The 21,071-nt window shown below is 49.1% G+C and overlaps 1 protein-coding gene across 1 annotated transcript in view; it reads left to right on the top strand.

Moving 5' to 3' along the window:
* Window positions 1–7,548, top strand: part of ZZEF1 (zinc finger ZZ-type and EF-hand domain containing 1) — a 59,249-nt gene extending 51,701 nt beyond the window's left edge. Inside the window, exons 50-55 of the mRNA XM_071574732.1 lie at window positions 37–205; window positions 1,773–1,871; window positions 2,663–2,828; window positions 3,408–3,558; window positions 4,072–4,143; window positions 4,596–7,548. Of these exons, the coding sequence (XP_071430833.1) occupies window positions 37–205; window positions 1,773–1,871; window positions 2,663–2,828; window positions 3,408–3,558; window positions 4,072–4,143; window positions 4,596–4,670 (732 nt within the window). The 3' untranslated portion in view covers window positions 4,671–7,548. The remainder of the gene's footprint in view (window positions 1–36; window positions 206–1,772; window positions 1,872–2,662; window positions 2,829–3,407; window positions 3,559–4,071; window positions 4,144–4,595) is intronic.
* The last annotated feature ends 13,523 nt before the right edge of the window (window positions 7,549–21,071 follow it).

Raw genomic sequence — 21,071 nt, 5'->3', positions numbered from 1 at the left:
GAGGGACACCAAGCTCTTGTTGTGTTTATTCCTCAGGATAAGGTTCACATTCCTGGTGCCATCTACCTCTCCATCAAGTTTGACCCTCAGTGCAACACCGAGGAGGGCTGTGACGAGCTGCTCATGTCCAGCAGCAGCGACTTCCAGCAGGACAGGCACAGCTTCAGTGGCTCTCCAGAGAAATGGAATGACTTTGAGCTGCCAGGTGAATGTGCCAGGGTGTGCTGGGAGATGGCAGTGAAATGTGGATGTTCCTGAGATCTGTAGGAAAGACTCAATTCTTTCTTCGTCCCTCTTAAAACTGGGTTTAACTCCTGTTGTGCTGTGACCTTTTTTTTTCCTACCCCTCAGTCAGAGCATGCTCTGAGCTACTGGAAACAAATTTTGATCTTGGTTCTGTTCCAGCACAGTCCTTGCTCTGCACTGTATTCTCTTACATTGTTTATGCCTTGTCTTAGTTTCCACAGGAAGCATTTTTTTTTAAATAAAAAAAAGAAAGATAGGCTTATCTCTCTGGGTGCTCTGCTGCTGCCCTGAGCAGTCAGTGCCAACACCTTGGCTCCAGCTGGTGCCACAGAGCACAGCTGAACCCACCCTGAGCTCTGACAGCCTCACTCTGTGTCCTCTGGGCACATTCCTGACAGCAGCAAATGCCAGGGAGCTCAAGGACTGCACAGTCCCCTGTGTCTCATCTGAAACTGTTTTAACCCCCTGAGCTCTTGGCATTGCAGGAAACTTGACTTCAAGTACTGTCAGCACCTCTAAATAGATTGAGGAGCTTCCTTAGCAAACTTGGGGTTACAGGGTGCTAGTTGTAAGCAAATACTCTGCAGAAATACTTTGGATTTTTGTGAACTTCTTTCTGGCCTCCTTTTTCTGCCCAGTAGTTGCAGAGGTTTGCCAAGGAACTGAACTTTGAGGCCCATTGTTTTGGCTGTGAAACTCGAGTTTCACCTTGTGAAAGTTCATTTCCAGCCAAGGCTTGTCTGCATTGAGGCTCTTGATTTCACTCAGCAGGTTTTAGGTGCAACCAGGCATTTGGAGGCTCCTGGGCTTTTCTTTTGATGGCAGGGCTTCCTCCAGACTCTGAAGAGTAGGGGAGAGTATTGGCTCCATTTCACAATGGAAAAAGGGAACAGATTTTTAGGTTTTTGTTTGGTTTTTAAATGCTAAAAATAGTTTTAAGAAGTTTTCTTCCAAACCACCAGGATTTATCTCTGGGAAGCTGTAAATGCTCCAGTGATAAAAACCTCTTCAATGTTCCACTGCCTGCTTATAAAATGGTCAAACATTCTGATAGTCCTTCCACTTTTAAGTGATTAGGTTTAACAATTTTCTTGCCTAGATAAAAATTTAATTTTCTGATATATGAAAGCAGCAACTTTACTTTCAAATTCTTTAAACCTTGTTTCCAGTGAATTCAAATTGGCTCTTTTTTCTTAAATCATAAACTGATCCATGACACAATTGGAAAGGTGAAGTTACAAGTGTACAGAATGGAATTTAACTTCCTCTCTGGAGTTGTCAGAAATGTGATAGATGTTGTCCTTCCTTTGGAGTATCTTCAGACAAAGGAAAACTTTGTGTTTTCAGCCTCCTCCTTGTCGTGCTCTTCTCTGCATTTCTTAATTACCAAGAAATAAGAGATTCCCTCCCTTAAATGACAATACCCAGGATTAATTCACTACAGACTCTTCATTTTAATTGTACTTGAGATGCCAAAATTAACTCCCAAGGTAGTAATGGGGGTTTCTGCCTTCCCTGTCACCCAGGAGACACACTCTACTACCGATTCACTTCCGACATGAGCAACACTGAGTGGGGGTACAAGTTTACAGTGACAGTAGGACATCTGGGAAGGTTTCAGACAGGTAAGTGCTGCTCAGAATGTATTAGAAAGGGCCTTTTTTAGTCATTTTGCTGAGCTTTGAGGCACTTGTGGTTATCTTTTTTTTTCTTGACTTACAGTTTGCATTCAGTGGTTTGGAAAAAACATGATTAGTTTTGCTCAAGTCGAAACTCAACTGATGTCCTGGCTGTGACTTCTTATTAGAAATACAAAAGCTTCACAGAGACTTGGAGATTGCAATTATAATAATGTCATTTGCATTCAAAATCTCATTATCTGACAGTAATTACACACAGGATTTAGTAAACACTCCAAGAAGCCATAATTGAAAACAGAAATTATTGTAATTGTGTTTTTAAAAAGTAACTATCCATTAGAACAGGTTGGTTCTGGATCTGATTTTTAGACACAGCATGAAAGGTTTTCTTAGTTTCTTTTAGACTTGAAGTATTTTTAGTTAAATTGAGGCTGGGGGATAATTTGCCATCAGCACAACTCTCCTGCATGTCACACAATAGTGAGGGCCTGTGTTTTGTTCCCATTATTTGGGCTAAACATTAATTTTGGATATGATTCCTTCTAGGATTTATCTAAGTTGTGCCTCAGAAAAGAATTACAATGTCAGGATATAATACAGAATTATCTCAGGCTTTTGTTTGGTATTTTAATTCAATAATTCTTCCTTGCCAGAGCAACACTTCTGTTATACACGTGCTCTCTGTACTTCCACAGTACATGGAGAAAACTCACCATATGAACTGAATGATTCCCTACAGAAGTAACAGCTGCTCCAACTGATTTTTTTTCCCCCAGGGTTTGAAATCCTGAAGCAGATGCTGTCTGAGGAGAGGGTGGTTCCTCACATGCCCCTGGCCAGGATCTGGGAGTGGCAGGTGGGGGTGGCCTGTCGCCAGACGGGGCACCAGCGCCTCAAGGCCATCCACCTGCTGCTGAAGATCGTGCAGTGCAGCACCCAGGGGTGAGTGCCTGCCCTGGCTGTGCTCCAGCAAAGGCCCAAGGGATTCAAAAGGGAAAGAAAAATCACCCCAAACAGGACAAAATTCATTTTCTAGAAATTTATTTTCTTTATATCAGCCATACTGCACAAGTGAAATGATGGTGGGGATCTGATTCTCTGTAAAGTAAATAACTGTTAAATTATTGCTTTGAGTTGTACCACTAAGCCTGCAAAGATTTTTAGAAGGGATATGTGTCCTAAAGCTTAAGTATGTCTGACATGGGTATCTCCAGATGCAAAAGCATTTAGCAAAGTGATGTATGTGGTTATTTTGGTTTATAGTCCTCATTTCAGGAGGACACTCAGCTTTAGAAAAGTCATTTGGGTATATTCATGGATATGAGGTTTTCTGCACCTCACTGATTGAAATTCTTTGTGCTGAAACACCTGACTTTAAAATACATCCTGTTCCCTTTTTTATACAGCATGGTTTTGTTCTCTTAATACTGATTTGGTTTTGATTTCCCCCATCTCCCCATTCCCACAGACAGGCATGGTTTACTATTTCATCACAGTTTCATTTAAATTGCTTTTTCTCAGGGACTGTGACTTCACCTTGTTGAAGCCCCTTTGGCAGCTTTTCACCCACATGGAAAACAACCTGTGTCATGACGTGGCCAAGCCTGGAATTCTCCTTCCTCTCCACCGTGCACTGGCAGAACTCTTTTTTGTGACAGAGAACAGAGTTACTGTAAGCACTTCCTGCATTTGTATCCCTCCTTTCCTCAGGGCTGGATAAACTGCAACAATATGCAGTTTAGTATTGCACTAAAGGTAGTTTTCCTTTTTCTTTGTGAAGTCCATCAGAGCTTCAGAAACATTAACAACTTTCTTGATGGAGTCTGGTAGAAAATTCTGATAACAGCCTGTTCTGTTGTCTCATCCATCATGAGACCTTAAGTTATAGTCATGACTCTTCCTTGTGCAATTAAGGCTCTAAAGCCACTGAGAGGAATGCTTAGTAATTAATTTGAAGATATTTGCATGTGGTTTTCCTTGAGTTGATTTTGAGCATTACATATGAACAGTGTGTAATGAGCTGATTTCTGTGGTCACCAACTGTGCCCCAGTCCAGGGGAGCCTTGTGTGCCATTCTGATGCCTTTTGGTTCTTGGGGACTGCTAATGAGCAGCATTTTAATGTCAATTAATAGGATGATATCTGATAGAAACATTGGTGTTCATTGAGTGCTTTCTGGCTGCAGGAGCTTGGATCTCTGCAGGAGTATTTGCTTGCCTTAAATACTGAAGATCATCTTCATCGCTGCACAGCACAGGTAGGAGGTGTGGGTTGTGGGGTCCTTCTGGCAGCCAGTGAGTGATTTCTGATCGTCCAGTGGGGTTTGTAAAATAGATATTGAGGTACTCAGGATTTTTAGTACCTTGACAGGCCTCTGAAATTTGTGAGTGAACTGTGCAAAAATGCTGTTCTGAGATATTGGGAAGAAATTCTTCCCTGTGAGGGTGGCACAGGGTGCACAGAGAAGCTGTGGTTGCCCCATCCCTGGAAGTGTCCAAGGCCAGGCTGGATGGGGCTTGGAGCAACCTGGGATAGTGGAAGGTGCCCCTGCCCATGGCAAGGGGTGGGACTGGACTATCATTAAGGTCCCTTCCAACCCAACCCATTCTGGGATTCTCTGATTCTGTTCCATTTCATACAAGGATTTCTTTGCAGTTTTGGATTGTGAAGAATCTTTCATGTGCCTTTGTTTTTCCTTCTCTCTTCCAGGCCCTGAAAAACATTGCTGCTATCAGCCTTGCCATTAACTATCCAAACAAATCAACCAGTTTCTGGAATGTTTAATACTGGCTCAGGCCGGAGTGCATGGGATATAGAGTAGTTTGTCCACAGGACTTTGGAACAAACATCTCAACTCTGTTCAGGACAAGTTCCTTCAGCTTCAGTGTATGAGCACTGTGCAGCCTCCCTGCCTTCCACCCTGATGTAGAACCTGTCCCAGTAACACGCACTTGGATGACAAAGCACATCTTGAAGCAGCTCACGCGTCGCCTACAGTTATGTATGCACATCTTGTAGCATGTTAGATAAACAGAACAATCCTGGGGTATAACAGAGGAGCCAAAGGAATGAAGGGAGCTCAGGTGGGAGAGTGGAAGGCCTGCTGTGGTATCATCTGCTCCCCAGGGAGACTGGATGGGTGGAATGTGAGAGCTTCAGAAAATCCCACAGAGCTCGGAGCGATCCATCAGCAGCATCTGCTGGACATCTTTGAAGGGCAACAGGCAAACCAGAGTCTGGTGGGCTGTGCAGAAATGGGCCCTGCTTGAATCCTGCCACCTTTGCTTTGGAGGCTCCCACCCAAGGGAAAGAACTGTAATTCTTACTAAACCACAGGTTGCAAAACAAATTCTGGGTGATTTGCAAAGCACTTAAAGGATTTACGTTTCAGAGCATCCTCGTGCAAGAGCTTAATGGTTCTCCTGTTCTCTTTGATTTATTCATCTGGATCACCTGTTCTTACCTTGATTTGTCTCCAGTGTGTTATCCCAACAGCCCATTATCCCGGTGCAGAGGGCACAGGCTGGCCCTCAGTCACAAGGTGTGATGTGAGGAACTGAGGAACTTACAGGATCACTTCTTCACAGGAAATTATTCACGAGGCTTTTCTCTTTAATTATTTCAGTCCTAGTGGCTAAGGAGGTCCTTGGCAGTGTTGGGAACCCGGAACCCCAACACTCAGGGTGGGGTTAATGATCAATCCAGTCTTATCTTCCAGAGCAATAACCACATTCCTCTTAGTGAGCATGCAGTGAATTGCAGATGAAATAATTTGGCTTTCTTCCTGCACAACTACATTGTTTATTCCCTTTCCAAAGAGTTAAACAGAACACAAAGGATTTGGAGGTGTATTTTGTATATCATTGCACACTATGTAGAGCTGGTCTTGTCAAATATAAATTCAGAGAACTTTTAATGCTTAATTATTTTCTTCTTCACTTCTTCACCCCAACATTAGACTGTGGGAAAAAAAGGCAGCCAAAAGCTGTAGTAGTAACTGAATGCAAGTTGAGTAAAGGCAGTGGCTCTGTCAGGAGGGAATGTGTTTATTGACCCTGCTTGTCCTGTGGTGCCCAAACACCAGTGTGCAACTTGCACAGGAGCCCTGTCCTGGGAGATGTCCTCTGAATTGATGGTCTTATCAGCTGGGGCTGGAGTTCTAAGGGTGGTCCAGTCTCCCTCTGAGAGGGAAATGTGCAGTAATGCATCCCTGGGTTTTTTGGATGGCCTCTGTGCTGTAGAGTTTTGTTCTGGCCTCTGCTCAGCCAGGTGAGTGCACAGCAAGGGCTTCCTCAGGGCATGAGCTTGACTCAGAAGGTGATTATTCTGCCTGAAGGACTCAAACTGAAGACCAAGCAGCACTATTGCCATCAGAAATGAGTGGCCCTCTGAGCAAATGGGAATGCCAGGATTCAGGAAAAACTGATAGGAAGCAGAGAGCTCCTGCTCTGAACCCCCTCCTGGAGCTGGAGCTCACATGGGAAGGGAGTTACCAAAATTGTGGTGTACCTTTTGTGCACAGATCACGTGGTTCCACATCCCAGGAATGTGTTGGAGTTTGCAGGGAGCATCCCTGGGGAAACAACTGCCTCAGCCCTGGTAATGCACAGATTCTGGGAACAGGGAGTTGCTCCACCAAAATGAGACCTCCCTGAGCCTGGGTAGGGAGTCCTGTGGATGGGGCTGGTGAGCCTTTGGAAATGGCATTTGTGGAGCAGCAGGACTTTGTATTCACTGCTCCTTGGGAATCCATGGCTGAGGAATCACAGATCTGCAGTGGGCTGGAATGCTGGGGCAGCTGCTCAGATCTGCCTGTCCAGTCAGAAAAGGCTTTTCCTTTTTTCACATCAGGGATGAAGACTGTAAATAAACCCTTCACACAACCTGTCACTGCTCTGTCATAGTCACCTTTTCTTCTGTTGGACTTTTTGCTTTCTGGATGAAGACATGAGGCTGCAAGGATGACATAAGGAGTGGCCAGAGTTCCTTTCCAGGCAAACCACTCAACTCACTTACCAGCAGTAACTGGCCCAGGGAGTCAGTTGTCTGGGAACAGTGTCCACTGACTTTAATTCTACCCACTAGATGGAACTGAAGGACTGTGACCTGAGGTGACACTGAATCTGTTGCTGCCTTACAACTCTCAATCATTAATTATGGATTTTTTAACAGAGAAGAAACACTGATTATTTTTTTTTCTTCTGGTAGTTCTAAAGAAAGAGGAGTAGAGTACCAATAATGAATATTCATGATCAATCACATTTTGAAAATTATGCAGAAGTTCCAAGTGGATGTGGATGATGCTATTGAATAGTATAAAACTGTCTGGAACACAGGTATGCTGAAAAAAATGTGCCTAATATAAAAAAAAACCTAAAAAATTTGTCCTGCCTGAATAACTTCTGATGTGTTTAAAACAAACCATATTGTTCCTAATGATACATTTGACTTGCTTTCATTAAACACGTAAAACCAAGAGTTTTATAATTTCTTTTCTTACAGGTTTACTACTTTGCAATTTTTATCAGTTGTTTAAAATATATCAGACCTTTAGATTTATTCCAATTCAGTTCAACATGTAAAAAGAGAGCTACAGATGTGGGTAAAATATGCAAATGAAGAGAAATATATTGTAAAAATTCTATAAAAACAAAAAAGTACAACACGGTGTCTGTTTTTTGTTTGCTTCTCTCCTCACTGAATGTTTAATGTGAGATCCAGGGGTTTTCCTGTGAATCCTCATTTTCCAGGCCTGTGGGCAAACCTGCCTGTGCTCCTGTGGTTGGTAAATACCTGGCACTGAGCTGTGCAGGAGCCAGACTTGTGTGGAGTCATCTCTTAAATTCCAGCCCCGCTGTTTACATTCCAGTGGCCTTCCCTAAAAAACTCACCTTTCCTGTGGATCTCCATTGGTTCCAGTGCTTGTGTGTCTTTCCTTTCAGACCTGAAATGCACATCTGGGGGCCCAAAAGTTTCATGTAAAGCTGAGATTTGTCTTAGCAGGTCTTGGTTCTAATTAGTGGAGGTTTGTGCCTCCCTGGTCCAGTGGGTTTAATGGAACTGTTATTTACTTTGGGTTTGTTCAAGGCTGTTGGGGGAAGCCCGAGAGAGGAAGTCAACAAGTTTCTGTATTTGCCTAAAGCTGCAGGTTGTTTCCTTGGAGAATGGTCTAATGAGATCATTTTATTACACACAAATAAATAACATGATTGTGGAGTTGTGGGAGAGTGAGGACCCTTCCCTGAGACAGTGAGGTTTGAGGTTTGCTGATAAACCTCAGACAAATTCAGTACAATTGCTCTGAAGTGTAGTGTGGTGCCAGGCATGGGAATGTAACAACTATAACATTGTGGGTCTGTTTTTCAGACTGTTTTTCTTTCCAGAGGTCAGAATTAGGCTGCAAGACAGGTTAGAGGTGGGTGACTTTAAAATCTGCTTTTAGGAGAAGGCCAAGCTGTGTTTAGAACAGAACTGGCCCAGTCCCTGAGGTTTTACAGCCCACCTCAGATTTAATGTTTCCAGTAGGTCTTGTACCTTTTATACCATCTTAAATTTGGAATGACCATCCTGAAATCCAGGAATTACCCTGCTGGAAAATCTGGGCACAGTGGAGCAGAACCAAGCCCAATAATCCAATTCAGTCCTTTCCCATCTAAATAATGAACCCTCCAGAAGGGAGTTGGGTTGGGTTGGGTTGGGTTGGGTGTCTGCTGGGGAGTAAAACCAGCTCTTTGCAGGGGCCACAAACCAGCCACAACCATGGGAGCCTCTAAAAGCACGACCTGGCCTTTAGGGAAAGCTCCAGGATGTTGGAAAACATGTCAGTAGGTGTGAAAAGGATGGTTTTCAGTTTGTGGGAGGTCAGGCTGGGTAAGAACTGGAACAAAGAATGTGTGTGTGTGTTGGTAAAATGGCCTGGAAAAACAGGAACTGTGCTGGGATTTGTAGGGGAAACCCAAAATCTGGCCCATCTAACCTCTGAATTTAAAGCAAAGAAGTCAATGCTGCTTCAAGTGAATACAAGAAATCCACTGTGAATAAGGAAGGAATTAAGTAAGAGATGAAGGAAGTAAGATTAAAGCTCATTCTTTCCATGATGGTCAGGTCTAATTTAATCAGGCCTATTCTGCAGTTAAATATTTCCTGGGTTTTACCTAAGAAAGCACAAATAAAAAGCTGGTACCCAGCTCCAGGTTACAATGCTGTGCTGGGGCTCATACCTGGGTATGAAGGATCCAACCCTTAAAAAAAACCCATTTTCTCCAACTGGAAACATGAACAGGCATTCCTGATAAAGAGATGGAATTCTCAGGTGTTTTTGGAGGAGCCCTTAGCATTTAGAGATTCATTCTTTTTAGTTCAAGGACTGGCAATGTTTGGATTTGGGAGCTTGGGAAAAGAAGGGGAGAAGGGATAAATGGACTGTCTTGGAGACAGAGTCCACCCCAGTGCTGGGCAGTTGGGTGGGAGTTTCTCCTACTAAAGCTTTTCTGACAACTGCAGTGATTATTTTTTTAACTGTTTTCTTTCTTCCATTCCCCACTTTACTGTCTAACTTTCCATAATCTTCCTGCATAAATCTCGCTGCATTTGTGGATTTTTTTCCTTAACATGTGCAGTGCAAACAACAAATATTTAAACTTGCAGCGCGTGGAAAAAAATCAGGTTTATGAAAACTGAAGAAATGTGAAGTGCCTGCAAATATTTGTCAGCTGTACCTTTTCTCTCACAGACTCATTTCCAAAACACTTTGTTGGCATCTCCTCACAGCTGGATCATCACATGGACTTGCTCCAAGCCATCTCCACACCTGCCCATGGAAGCTGTGGCTGCTCCATCCCTGGAGTGTTCATGGCCAGGATGGATGGGGCTTGGAGGAACCTGGGCTGGTGGAAGAGCTCCAGAGGTCCCTTCCAACCCCAGCTATTCTGTCATTCTGTGAATGTCCTCATGAAGGACTTTATGAGGGAGGAATTGTGCCCTGTGAGGGTGGGCAGGCCCTGGCACAAGGTTGGGCAGAGAAGCTGTGGCTGCTCCATCCCTGGAAGTGTCCAAGGCCAGGCTGGACAGGGTTTGGAGCAACCTGGGACAGTGGGAGGTATCCCTGCCCATGGCAGGGAGTTGGAACAAGATGGGCTTTAATGTCCCTTCCAACCCAACCCATTCTGGGGTCTGACTCACCTCTGTGGAGGGGAATTGTGACCTCAGCTCTGATGGTTTTAATCTCCTCAACCACATAAAATTTCTAAGAACCAACAAAACACCTGAAAAATCACAGGAAATACTTCCCCTTATGACTTCATGTCATCAGGAAAAGCATCCTGTACAGATTTTACCTCTCCAATAGATCCTGTCCTGTGCTGTGACACCTCCAACAGCACCTCAGTATGTAGCTGGGCATTTACCAGGGCTTCAGTTCAGCACTGTGCTTATCTCAGACCAAATTAAATGTGGACTTAAGGTGTAATCTTAAGCACATCTCGTTCAGCATTGAAAGGCAGGCTTTAAATTGGTCGTGTTGCCTTGGAGCCTAAACAGACCACGCTGTTGATGGGAAGTACGTAAATTGTGCAGCCTTCCCTTGCATCCAGCAGAATCTGCACAGGCAGAAAACAAAAGGATGAGTTCTTGAGTCAGGAGAAGTGTTGAGTCAGGAGACCTTTAGTCTCATCATCTTGCTTGAGAACAAGTCATGTCTGCGTTTCTTACCCTTCTCCTCTACATAAACCACCCACAGAAAGCTCATTAATCAAAAATGTCAATGGTTTCACAGAAATCCCCCCACTCACACTTTGGGGTTTATGTTCCTCCGAGTAGAAGTTTGGGCTCTTTTCTCCTCACCAATGGTATTTTTCTTTTCTTCCTCCCCTCCCCCTTTTTTCTGTTCCCTCATACTGTGTTAATATTTAAAGAGAAAAGAGCGTTTCATCCTCTGTGGGTCAGTTTTGGATACACTGCTGGATTTTAAACAACAACATTTTTTTTCCTCCACACATTCACCAGTTTCAAAACTCGCCGTGATGTGTTTGATCTTTTGGCACCTCATTTTTCTGCAGAAGATGCCTCAGCCTCAGCAGAGCTGGTTGCACCTGGGAGGGTGTGCTCTGTGCTCAGCTCTCCCTGCTCTGACTCCTGCTTTTCCTTCACTCCAGGGAGGCAAACCTGGAGAGCTGCAAATAGTTTATTTACCAGAAACCCAAAGGCTCTCCCAGACTAAAGCAAATCCCTCCTGGATTTTGTACTAACAATGCTTAGCACCGGCAGAGCTGCTGCTCAGAGGTTACAGCTCCTCCTTAATGAAGCCCACGCAGAGTTCAGGGAGGACATCCACGAATGAGCAGCACGGACTGATTGATGTCCAGGAGGTCCCACTGCCTGTCCCCCATCCCTGTGCTCGCTGTGGGAATTAGAGCCGCCACCCTGCTCCTCCTCCCAGCCAAAACCAGTGTTAGAAGGGCACAAGAAAGATCCCTCCAGTTCCTTGGGGGTTTTCCCCTGCTTTTTCCCAGCGTTCAGCACACTGGGAGCCGCCGGTGCCCTCGCCCGCCACAGGATGAGCGGCTGCTGCTCTTGGAGGGTTTCTCCCGCAATAAAACCACATTTCCTTCCCAGCTCGTTGCCTCCAGCACAGCCCTCGCCCTCGCCAGGCAGCCGCGATTCCCAGCAGGGAACAGCGTGTCCCGCCGCGGGCAGCGGGAAGCGCCTGTTCCTGGCACCGATCCCGGCGGGGCTCTCGCCCCCGGAGCGGCTGCCGGAGCCGGGCACGGAGCACCGAGCGGGTCCTGCCTGGCTGCGGGTCCTGCAGGTCTCGGCGGGAGATGCACCAGTGCCAGGGCTGAGGGCAGCTCTGCAGCCTCTCAGAGGTGCAGCCCCCGTGTGTGGCACTGCTGGGACAGCTCTGCCGTTCCGACACCTGCTTTATTCCTGGGCTCCCGAGCAAGAGGAGCTCCCGTTCCCAGAGAGCAGCACACGGCCCCTTTGCTCCTACCCTGCCCTCACCTGGGCTTGTTCCCTCCTGGCAGACGAGTGACCCACCAGCCTTTCACTGCCCTGATGGACACAGCCACGATGCCACCACGGGCTGGCAATGCCACCGTGGCTGCCAGAGCTGTTGGCCCATTGTCTGCCCAAGGCAGACTCTGACTTTCTTCCCTTTTAAGACCTTTCCTTCTTTATGTGGTGTCGAGGTCACACAGTTGTCAGTGTGACTGATGGGTGGCTTTAATTACAAACTAAACTAGTCCTTTGGTCAGTTTTGGATAAGTTAATACAGACAATTGCAGCTCAGCCCCAGCAGTGAGCAGCTGGTTCACTTAAAGATTCAGGAGCCCTCACCTGTGGCAAAACTCGCCCTCAGTGTGCATCTCTCTGGCCAAAACCTGGTGTTTTTGTTCCCCCACTCATCCCACACTGGCTCCCCAAGCCTGGCTCTGCACTCTCTGTGGTGCAGTTTGGCCCTCTGAGCTTCTCCTCCGGTGGCACAGCCCAATTCCTGGCTCAGATGTGTCTCTTTGTGTCAGATCTGCCAGGAGGATTTGGCTGTGCCAGGTTCCCCCTTTCTGCAGGGGATGTAGAAGAAACAAGGCAAGACAGGGGCCTGGTGCTGTCTGAGTGCTGCCAGCAGAGCTCTCAGACCAACTGCACAACCCAGCGGCTTCTGTCTCTCCCATTGCAGGTGCCTGGGATGGGAGCAGGGGAGGCTTGAGGGTGTGCCCAGCTAAAGCCCTGGGCACGGCTCCTGCGCTCCCCACCCAGCCTTGGGAGATCCCTAAAGCCAGGAAGCATTAGCCCCAGGCTGCAGCTGTGCCAGGTGACACTGGAAGGGCAGCATCTGGCCAGCAGAGCCAGGTGATCCATCCCCCAAATAAACCAGCCCTTTGGGGCAGCTGCTGCAGGGCTGGGACCCTGCCGAGCTGCTGGCAGTGACGGAGCAGCCCCAAGCACAGCCCTCCGTTTCCATGAGCCCCCAGCCCAGCTGCAGCCCCAGGAGATGCTGGAGGGGGCGGGTTTGTGCTCAGGGCATGTCCCCCCGCCCTGATTTTTCAGCGATTGCCTCCCACAGCCGCGATCCAGCCCCGGCGCCTTCCCGGGAAAATCTGCCAGCTCATAAACCACTTGTAATCTCTCAAGACGGTCCTTTGTGCAGCCCTTTGTCAACAGGGCCTGTCCCATTGCTATAGCTACGGCCCCTTTGCTGCCGGACACACCTGTTTGTTTTTCCAGCTCCTTTCTGTTGCCGTCAGATTTCTCTGCCACCTAAACAAACTCCTGAGAAAGGCCCTGCCCTGGTCCTGCGCCCTCCTCACCCTTCCCGATTAAGGAAACTCCTTGCTCCCCTGGGATCTGTTTTCTGCAGGCAATGGCCCCAAAGCAGCCTGCTCAGCCAGGGCTCCTCGGCACAGCTTTGTTTTCTGGTTTTCACTCTTAAAATCACTGTGGTTTTGGTGGAGCAGAGCCAGGAAGGTGTTTGCACCAGGTCTCCGGGCAAAGCAGGTTCCTTGGGGAGGGTCAGGAGTGGTGATGTCCCCATGGCCCACCAGCAGGAATTTGGCAGATACACCGTGGGGTCATCTCATTGAATATTCCCCCCTCATGCATAGAACTGCCCCAAATTAGTGTTTTTGGGATATCGACCTCATGTGTCCACTTGGGCAGCTGGAACTGCCCCAGCCCCAGGTTTGGCACAGAGTGGAGGCATTTCCCCTGTAGGACCCTGGCCCTGAGCTTTCCCTGGCACCAGGAGCCTTCCCAGGGGTCTGCACTGCCTTTTGGGGAGCCTTAAAAAAGGAAAATATCCCGCATTTGTGAGGTGTGGCTGCTGTGTGCCCAGAGAAAAACATCCACAGGCGGAAATGATCCCTCGGGAATTGCCTTCATTTGCAGGGTGTTCCTCCTGCACCAGCCTCGGGCTGGCAATGGGTTTCAACAGCAATTCTGTGAGCAAAAAAGGGGCACCTGACCACAAAGATTCCGCTTTTCTCTTCCCGTGTTTCATTTCTTCCCTTCCCAGGTGTAGCTGAGCTTTGCTCCCATCACTGGAGCCGCGGGATCCGCTGTTCGGGCACGGCTGAGCTGCCAGGATTTGCTTCCCAGCTCCCGGTATCCATCCCCGGCGTGGCTGAGTCACTCTCGCCGCTGCTGGATGAGTCACCAGGATCGCCGGGAGATCTCCAGGAAACCTTTGGAGCCAAGCAGAGAAACCCACCCCCGGGCTGCTGAGTTCAATCCCACCGTGCCAGAGCTCCAGCGCGTCCCGGAGGAGCAGGGAAATGCCTCGGGATGATGGACATGAAGGGTTGGTGGTCCTGGTGACAAGGATGGGCTGAGGCAGGGAGCAGATTTCCAAGATTTGGCCCTTCTTTTGTGCAAGCCGACAATGAAATAATCAAACAAACCCTCTTTATTTCACCCAAACGTTATTGCTGTTTATTGTCCTGCACCTTTGGCGCTGCTTCTAAATATTGTGTTGGAAATGGTGTTTTTGATTCATGGGATGTATTTGGTGTGTGTGGGGGTGTGTTATCATTAAAAAAAAAGAAAAAATTACCTTTAATGCTCTTAATTAAACACTCAGGTGTTGCACCTCCTCCGACCCTCTGCCCTCTGTGCGGGAGCTGATCCAGCACCGCGTTCGGGCTGCCAGTTCTTGCCTGAAATCGCAGATATTTGGGATCTGCTCTAACAGGAGCCGTGTCCCGGTGCCGGCTCTGCGAGGACAAGCTGCACATGTGGAGCACAGGCACAGCTGGAGCACAGGCACATCTGGCCAGCTGTGCGGGCTGGGGCGGGGCAGGAGGGGCAGAGGAACAGCTGGGGCGTTTTAGGGATGTCTCCGCTCTTCTCTCGCCGCCCCCCGCGCAGACAAACCCGAGCTGCTGTTGGGTGGAAAACAAGTTTTTCAGGAGAAACGGGTCCCGCGGGGAGGCGGCGGCCCCTCCCAGCGCCCCGTCTGGCTCGGGGGGAACATCCAGCTCCGAGATTTAAGATTCCCCCGCAATGGAAAATTCACAGTCCTAATTGGCGGAACTTGTAGGAAGAGCTCTTTTCCATTGGAAAATCCAAAAGCTTCCCCCAGCTGTTGATTCCTCATGAAAACTAAAGCAAAATATGCTGGAGAGGGAATTGGCGGTGAGGGAAGATCTTGACAGTGTTGGAGCAGCCCTTTGCACTCCATCAGGACAAATATTTACATTTTTTTATTGTAAAGTTACTCTTGTTTGGGAATAATTTGTTTTATTTTGCACTCGGTTACCAGCTTTGACAAATCACAAAAAAAACAAAGTGACTTTGCAGAAATACGATGTTTGGGCTAAAGGACTTTTTTATTTATTTATTCCTTATTTTCCCTGGGAATGTGAACTTTGGCATTTTGGGGCCTTTTCCAGCTTGGAAATTTCAGAGTGAGCTTTCATTTGTCCAGCTGTATCAGAGGATAACAATTCTTGAAGGGTTAATAAATCTTATAATAATTTTTAATCCATCCTGCACTGCCTGGTTCTCGGGACTGGAACCATCTGTGGCACTTCCTAATGTTGTGCCCAACCCCCTCCCGGAGCATCTGCTGCTCCTGCCGGTGGCACTGCTGGGATTTAGTAAATCAATTAGGAATCATTAACAAAGCACTGCAGGTAGCACCTCGAGATCATGCAAACAGCATTTGAAAAGAAAACGTTCTGCTTTTCAACCCCACCCCTGGCTGGGTGAGCACAGGTGTGTTTCCTCCCTCTGTAACATCCCTCCAGGTGTGGGAATTCCTGCAGGTGTTTTCCTTCCACTGGAGAGGGTGGGGTGGGGCAGGAGTCAGTGTTGGGAATAGGATCATGGCTAGTGGGGCCAGGTGAGGGCTGTGGGGTCACATCCCTGCCCACAGTGGGAATATGTGCCTGTCTCATGGAGCAACAGGTGAGAAAGGAGGGATGGGAGAGGTCCTGGGAAGGCTGCAGGCTCAGACCTCTTGGCCCAACCCAGTCTTAGTCTGGGCTTTTCCTGTGGGGATTGGATTTGAGACCCCCTGAAGCACTACTGTCCCTGTAACCTCTAACAGGCACCTCCCTATCCATGAGCTTTCTGCTGGAAAACTTCCCTTTTGGTGACCCTGTGCCTGTTGGGCAGCAGTTGAAGGAACCTCATCCAGGCCTGCAGGTGGGTGCAACAGGGCTAAGCCCTTCTTGATCAGTTGTGAATGGAAAGGGCCAGTTCCTCCTCCCAAAGCCCTTTGCATGGCCTGGGTGAGCTCTCCCTCTGCTTCCAGCAGCCCCTCCCACCTTCATCCCCATTCCCACTCACAGCTCTCCTACCAAGCAGATGCTCAGATTTTTGGCTGTGGGGCACCCTCCAGTCCTGGCCCTGTGGCAGGAACTGGGCACACCAGTGCTTGGGGCAGGAACAGGGCCCACTCCAACACCCCTTTCCAGGATGCTGCAGGGCAGAGGCTGGTGGAGGGGCCCTGGAGTGCCCTGGCAGTGCTGGGCCGGCTCTGCTGCCTGTTCCCTGCTCTCTCTGGCATCCCCCCCTGCCCCCCCCCCCTCCCCAATCACTTCCTTCCTCCCATCTCGTTTTTCCAGCGATGCTTCTGCCGCTGTCTCCTGTCCCAGCAGCTGTTTTGTAGCACCAGCTATTTTGACTGCTCAGTTAACTATTTATCCAGATGGAGTGGGGCTGTTGTCAGGAGCCTGGCATGTTTTTTCCATATACAAATCGTGTGTCAGAGCAGGGAGAACAAACCTCTGCTCTCTCCGGAGCGTGGGGCGTGTTTGCTTTGGCCACGCTGAGCATCCCCAGCTCCCAGCCCTCCTCCAGCCCCTTTAGATCGAATCTGGAGCTTTTGTCCTCCCCATCCCCACTCTCCCTCACACCAGTCCTGCCATCAGACCTCACCCCGGCCCAGCTGCAGGGAGGAACTGGCTGCCTTTATTTTCCTAGCACTTAATTTTAATGAAACGCAAATCCCCAACACTTTGCAAAGGTGGTGACCTGTGCAGGTGCCAATTGCTCTGGCTGGGGGTGCTGTTTGTGCCCTGGGAAGGGCAGGGTGGCACCCCAGTCCCCACTGGGGGTGGTGTGGCCAGTCCTGGCTGTGCCCAAAATCGAGATCCCACAGTGTCCCCATTCTCCAGTGAAGGAGCTCAGGGAGGACTTTGTGCATCCTCCCAGAGCCCAAACGCTTCCACTGGACTTTGGAGCTGGGTCTCTGCAGCCCCTGCTATGGCACAAACCTTGTGCAGAGCTCAGCCCTCAAACAAGTTGCTTTTTCACCCATTTCTGCTGCTGCATGAAGACTTTGGGGCTTTTCCCCAGCAGGGTGGTGTGATCACCTCTGAAGCCCCCACATCTGCCCCCCTCCACCAGGGCCAAGAAATGGCTCCACCTGAGCATCTCCCTAAGCAAATTCCTTGGAGGATTTTTGCCTCCATCCCATCCTCCAGTTGGACTCCAGGATTTCCCCAGAAGCCAAACCCATGGGCTGCAGAGTTGAGGGTGCCTGGAGCCCTGGGACACACCAGGGCCCAGGTTAGGCTGCTCAGCAGCATTTGCATTGAAAATCCCAACTTTGAAATGCAAAAAGTGCCCGGATGCCACGGAAGCTGCTGCCACAGAGAGTGTACAGCAAAGCATAAATATTTATCAGAAGACATTGTATTTTCCCTCTGCTCATGATAAATGTAAATAATTATTTCTTTTGCTCCCTCCTGGGCTGGGGATGAGCAAGGGCAGCCCCACCTCATGCTGGAGGGAACATTTCTCACCATCTCACATTAAAACCAGCTGAAATTCAGAAAACCTTCCCCAAACTTGCTCCTCTGGCAACTTATCTTTTCCTTTCAGCTCTTTTCTCTGCAGAGAGCCTGAAGTTTCTGAGTGCACTTGTTGCTTGGTGCATGAAAGGAAAGTTGGCAGCAGTCTGGGCTATTGTCACGGCCCCTTCTGAAACTCAAGGATTTCATTTATGTTTCCTACATGCTGCCCTTATCAAGGCTTTGCATGTTTCTGGCATTTCTTCACGTGGCTGCAGGGTGCAAAACACTGAAGGCACCAGGCACCTCACCCCGATGCCTCCACCCCCGGGTGAGGCTATTTTAGGGGAGATAAATGGCTTCCAGCACGTTTTGTTTGATAAATTCCCTGTTATTTGTATTCATGGGTTGTCAGCCAAGGTTTGCTGAGGGGCTCGAGCTCATTTGTGGCTGATTTCTTGTTGCTGGAGGCTTTGCAGCAGCACTTTGGGGTGCATTGCTGTATCCTGGGGTCTCTAACATGGGATCTCATCCAGAGGGCTGGGATGGCTGAGCATGGCAAGGATGGAGCCGTGTGGGGTAAGAGTGAGATCAGGGCAGAAATGCTCCTTTTCAGTCTGCCCTTCTCACCACCCCAGCCCAGCAGCAGGCAGAGCTGTGTGTGTGACAGACACCAGTGCACCCTTGGCCAGCAGCCACTGAGCAGCAGCAGAGGGTTCAGCTTCCTCGAGCCTCCTGGCCATGGAGATAAGGCTGGAGCAGGAAACGTCTCGCTCTGTGCTGGGATGGAGCGAAATTTGGCTCCCGGCACAACGGTGGTTGGGCTTGGGAGGAGAAGAGCAGCACCAGAGCTCCTCACCAGGGGTGGGGGTGTCCCTGGGGTTGGCCTTGGCTCTCCTGGGAGTTCCCTTCCTGGGGATGTCTCAGTGTGGGAATGGTGGGAGGTGTGGAAGAGGAGGAAGGGCAGCACCTGCCACCATCCCCATCCTGTGGCCACGTAACCATCCCAGCTGGGACCCCACAGGAATGAGCACCCCAAGGTCTGCTCCACACTGACCCCAGCAAGAAAAGCTGGGGGTGACAAGGAGGAGTGGATTTAAATGGAGAGTAGATTTAGATGGGATATCAGGAAGAAAATCCTCCCTGTGAGGGTGGGTAGGCCCTGGCACAGGTTGCCCAGAGAAGCTGTGGCTGCCCCATCCCCAGAAGTGTCCCAGGTTAGGTTGGACGGGGCCTGGAGCAACCTGGGACAGTGGAAGGTTTCCCTGCCCATGGCAGCGGGGTTGGAACAAGCTTTTATTGGAAGGCACCTTAAAGACCATCCAGTCTGTGACTCTGTGAAGTCCTCCCATTTCCCAGGGGAATTCTGACCAGATGCAGAAACAAGAACCTCTCCATGAGCTCTGTGTCCACAGAATTGCTGTTCGAGCCAATCTGCCTGGGGAAAGGAAGCTTTTTTTGAGCTTTTTGAGGGATTTCCTAATGCTGGGGTGTAGAAACCCCCTCTGACCCTGCAGCTCCAGTGCTGATGCTGGAGCAGGACAACACCCTCTCCCTTGGGCTGACCTTGGGAGCCACATCCAGCACAGCTGCCACCAAGGTTTGTGGTGGGTCATGCTGTGCCAGCAGCAATCAGTAACCAGTCCTGTGTGTGGTGCAGGAGGAAGATCCTAATCTGGCTCAAAGAAAGCAAACCAGCCCAAAGTTATCTCCACAACCCAAACCTGGATCTGCAGGAAGAATTCCCGCACCCTCTGCCAGCAGCGTCTGCCCTCCTTCTTCCCAGGGATAATTTCTCCATCCTCAGCAAGCTGCTCCTGGCAGTGCTTGGCTGGGACATGGTGTCCCAGGGACCAGCTGCTGCTTTCCTGGGGCTGTGAGCCCTGGAACAGCCTCCAGACATTTGCTCGCTGCCATTTCATGGGATTTACTTCTGGAGAGGGGCAGGCAGGGAGTGGGATGAAAACACTCACTGGGGCTTGAGGCTGCTGGATGGTTTGCAAAATAATAGCTCTTAATAAGACACCCTAATACTTCAGAGAATCTGAGAATCCCAGGCTGGAAGGAACCTCAAGGATCATCTGGTCCAACCTTTCCTGGCGAAAGTGTGGTCTAGACGAGATGGCCCAGCATCACATCCAGCCAAAACTTCACAGCCCAATGCTGGGGAAACCACCACTTCCCTGGGAAGATTATTCCAATGACTAATTGTTCTCATTGTGACAAGTTTCCCTCTTATGTCCAGTTGGAATGTCCCCAGGAATAACTTGTACCCAGGGCAGGGTGTGATTTTTCCTAAGGGGTTCTTGCACACAAGCTTTTCCTGGAGGGTGAAAAAAATTAATAAGATTGAAAAAAGAAAGCAATTGGAGTAATGGGGTGGGGGTGCAGATGGGGCTGAGCATCAGCGAGCCCAGCATGTCCCCCAACAGCAGCTCTGTCTCCTCTTTGTTTCTAAATCCAGTGAATGTGGGAGAGAGCAATGGTTTGGCTCAGCACAGCCAGAACGATTCCAGTGGTGCCTGGGGTTGGATCTGTGGTGAGCTCCAGGAGAGGGACCTGACTCAACCAGTCACCAGCAGATCGTTTAGTTTTATTTCTTTATTGGTGATTAATGGCAGTGCTTCGTTTCTAATGGAAGGAAATAGGGAGGAAATGGTTTCTTGCCTTCATTTGTCAGGGATTTGTTTAAACGGGCGCTCGTGTTCCCTGGAAATAGGTCAGGACTGTGTATTTTCAGGGACAGGAGGCTGCTCAGGCTGGGGCTGCTCAGGCTGGGGCTGCTCAGGCTGGGGCTGCACATCAGATGTTTGGATGATGGAGCTCTCCAGGTTTTCCTGTGCAAGGCTGATCCCTTTGCCATCCCCATCTCGCCCTCTCAACCCCACACCAGGGACTCCCTGTGTCCCATGGACAGAGCGAGAGGGTTTGCAGTTCCCAGCCAAGGCAGCCTCTGACTGCACAGGGGATCAGTGGTTAATTGGGTGGAAATTCATTTTCCTGGCATGTCCCTGCAGCAGGGCCCTGCTGTGGGCTGTGGGGGTGTGCAAGGAGGTTGCAGCACCCCCAGGAACTCTGTGCCCCCCGAGGGGTTTCAGAGCTGGGAGTCACAGAATCACAGATTCATAGTATTGTTTAGGTTGGAAAAGCCCTCCAAGATCGAGTTCAATGTTTCCCACAGCACTGCCAAGGCCACCACTAACCCATGAACCCAAGTGCCTCATCTACATGTCTTTTAAACCCCTCCAGGGATGTGACTCACCACTGCCCTGGGCACTTGTGGCACGGCCTGATAACCCTCTCCATGAAGGAATTTTCTCCAATATCCAACCTAAACCTCCCCTGGTGCAACTTGAGGCTGTTCCCTCTTATCCTGTCCCTTGTTCCCTGGGAGCAGAGCCCACCCCCCACCTGGCTACACCTTCCTGTCAAGGAGTTGCAGAGAGTGAGA

This window comes from Pithys albifrons, chromosome 21, assembly GCF_047495875.1.
Source record: "Pithys albifrons albifrons isolate INPA30051 chromosome 21, PitAlb_v1, whole genome shotgun sequence".
Taxonomy (NCBI): Eukaryota; Metazoa; Chordata; class Aves; order Passeriformes; family Thamnophilidae; genus Pithys; species Pithys albifrons.
The sequence above is the reverse complement of the archived record's forward strand: the minus strand, read 5'-3'. Positions and strand labels throughout refer to the sequence as shown.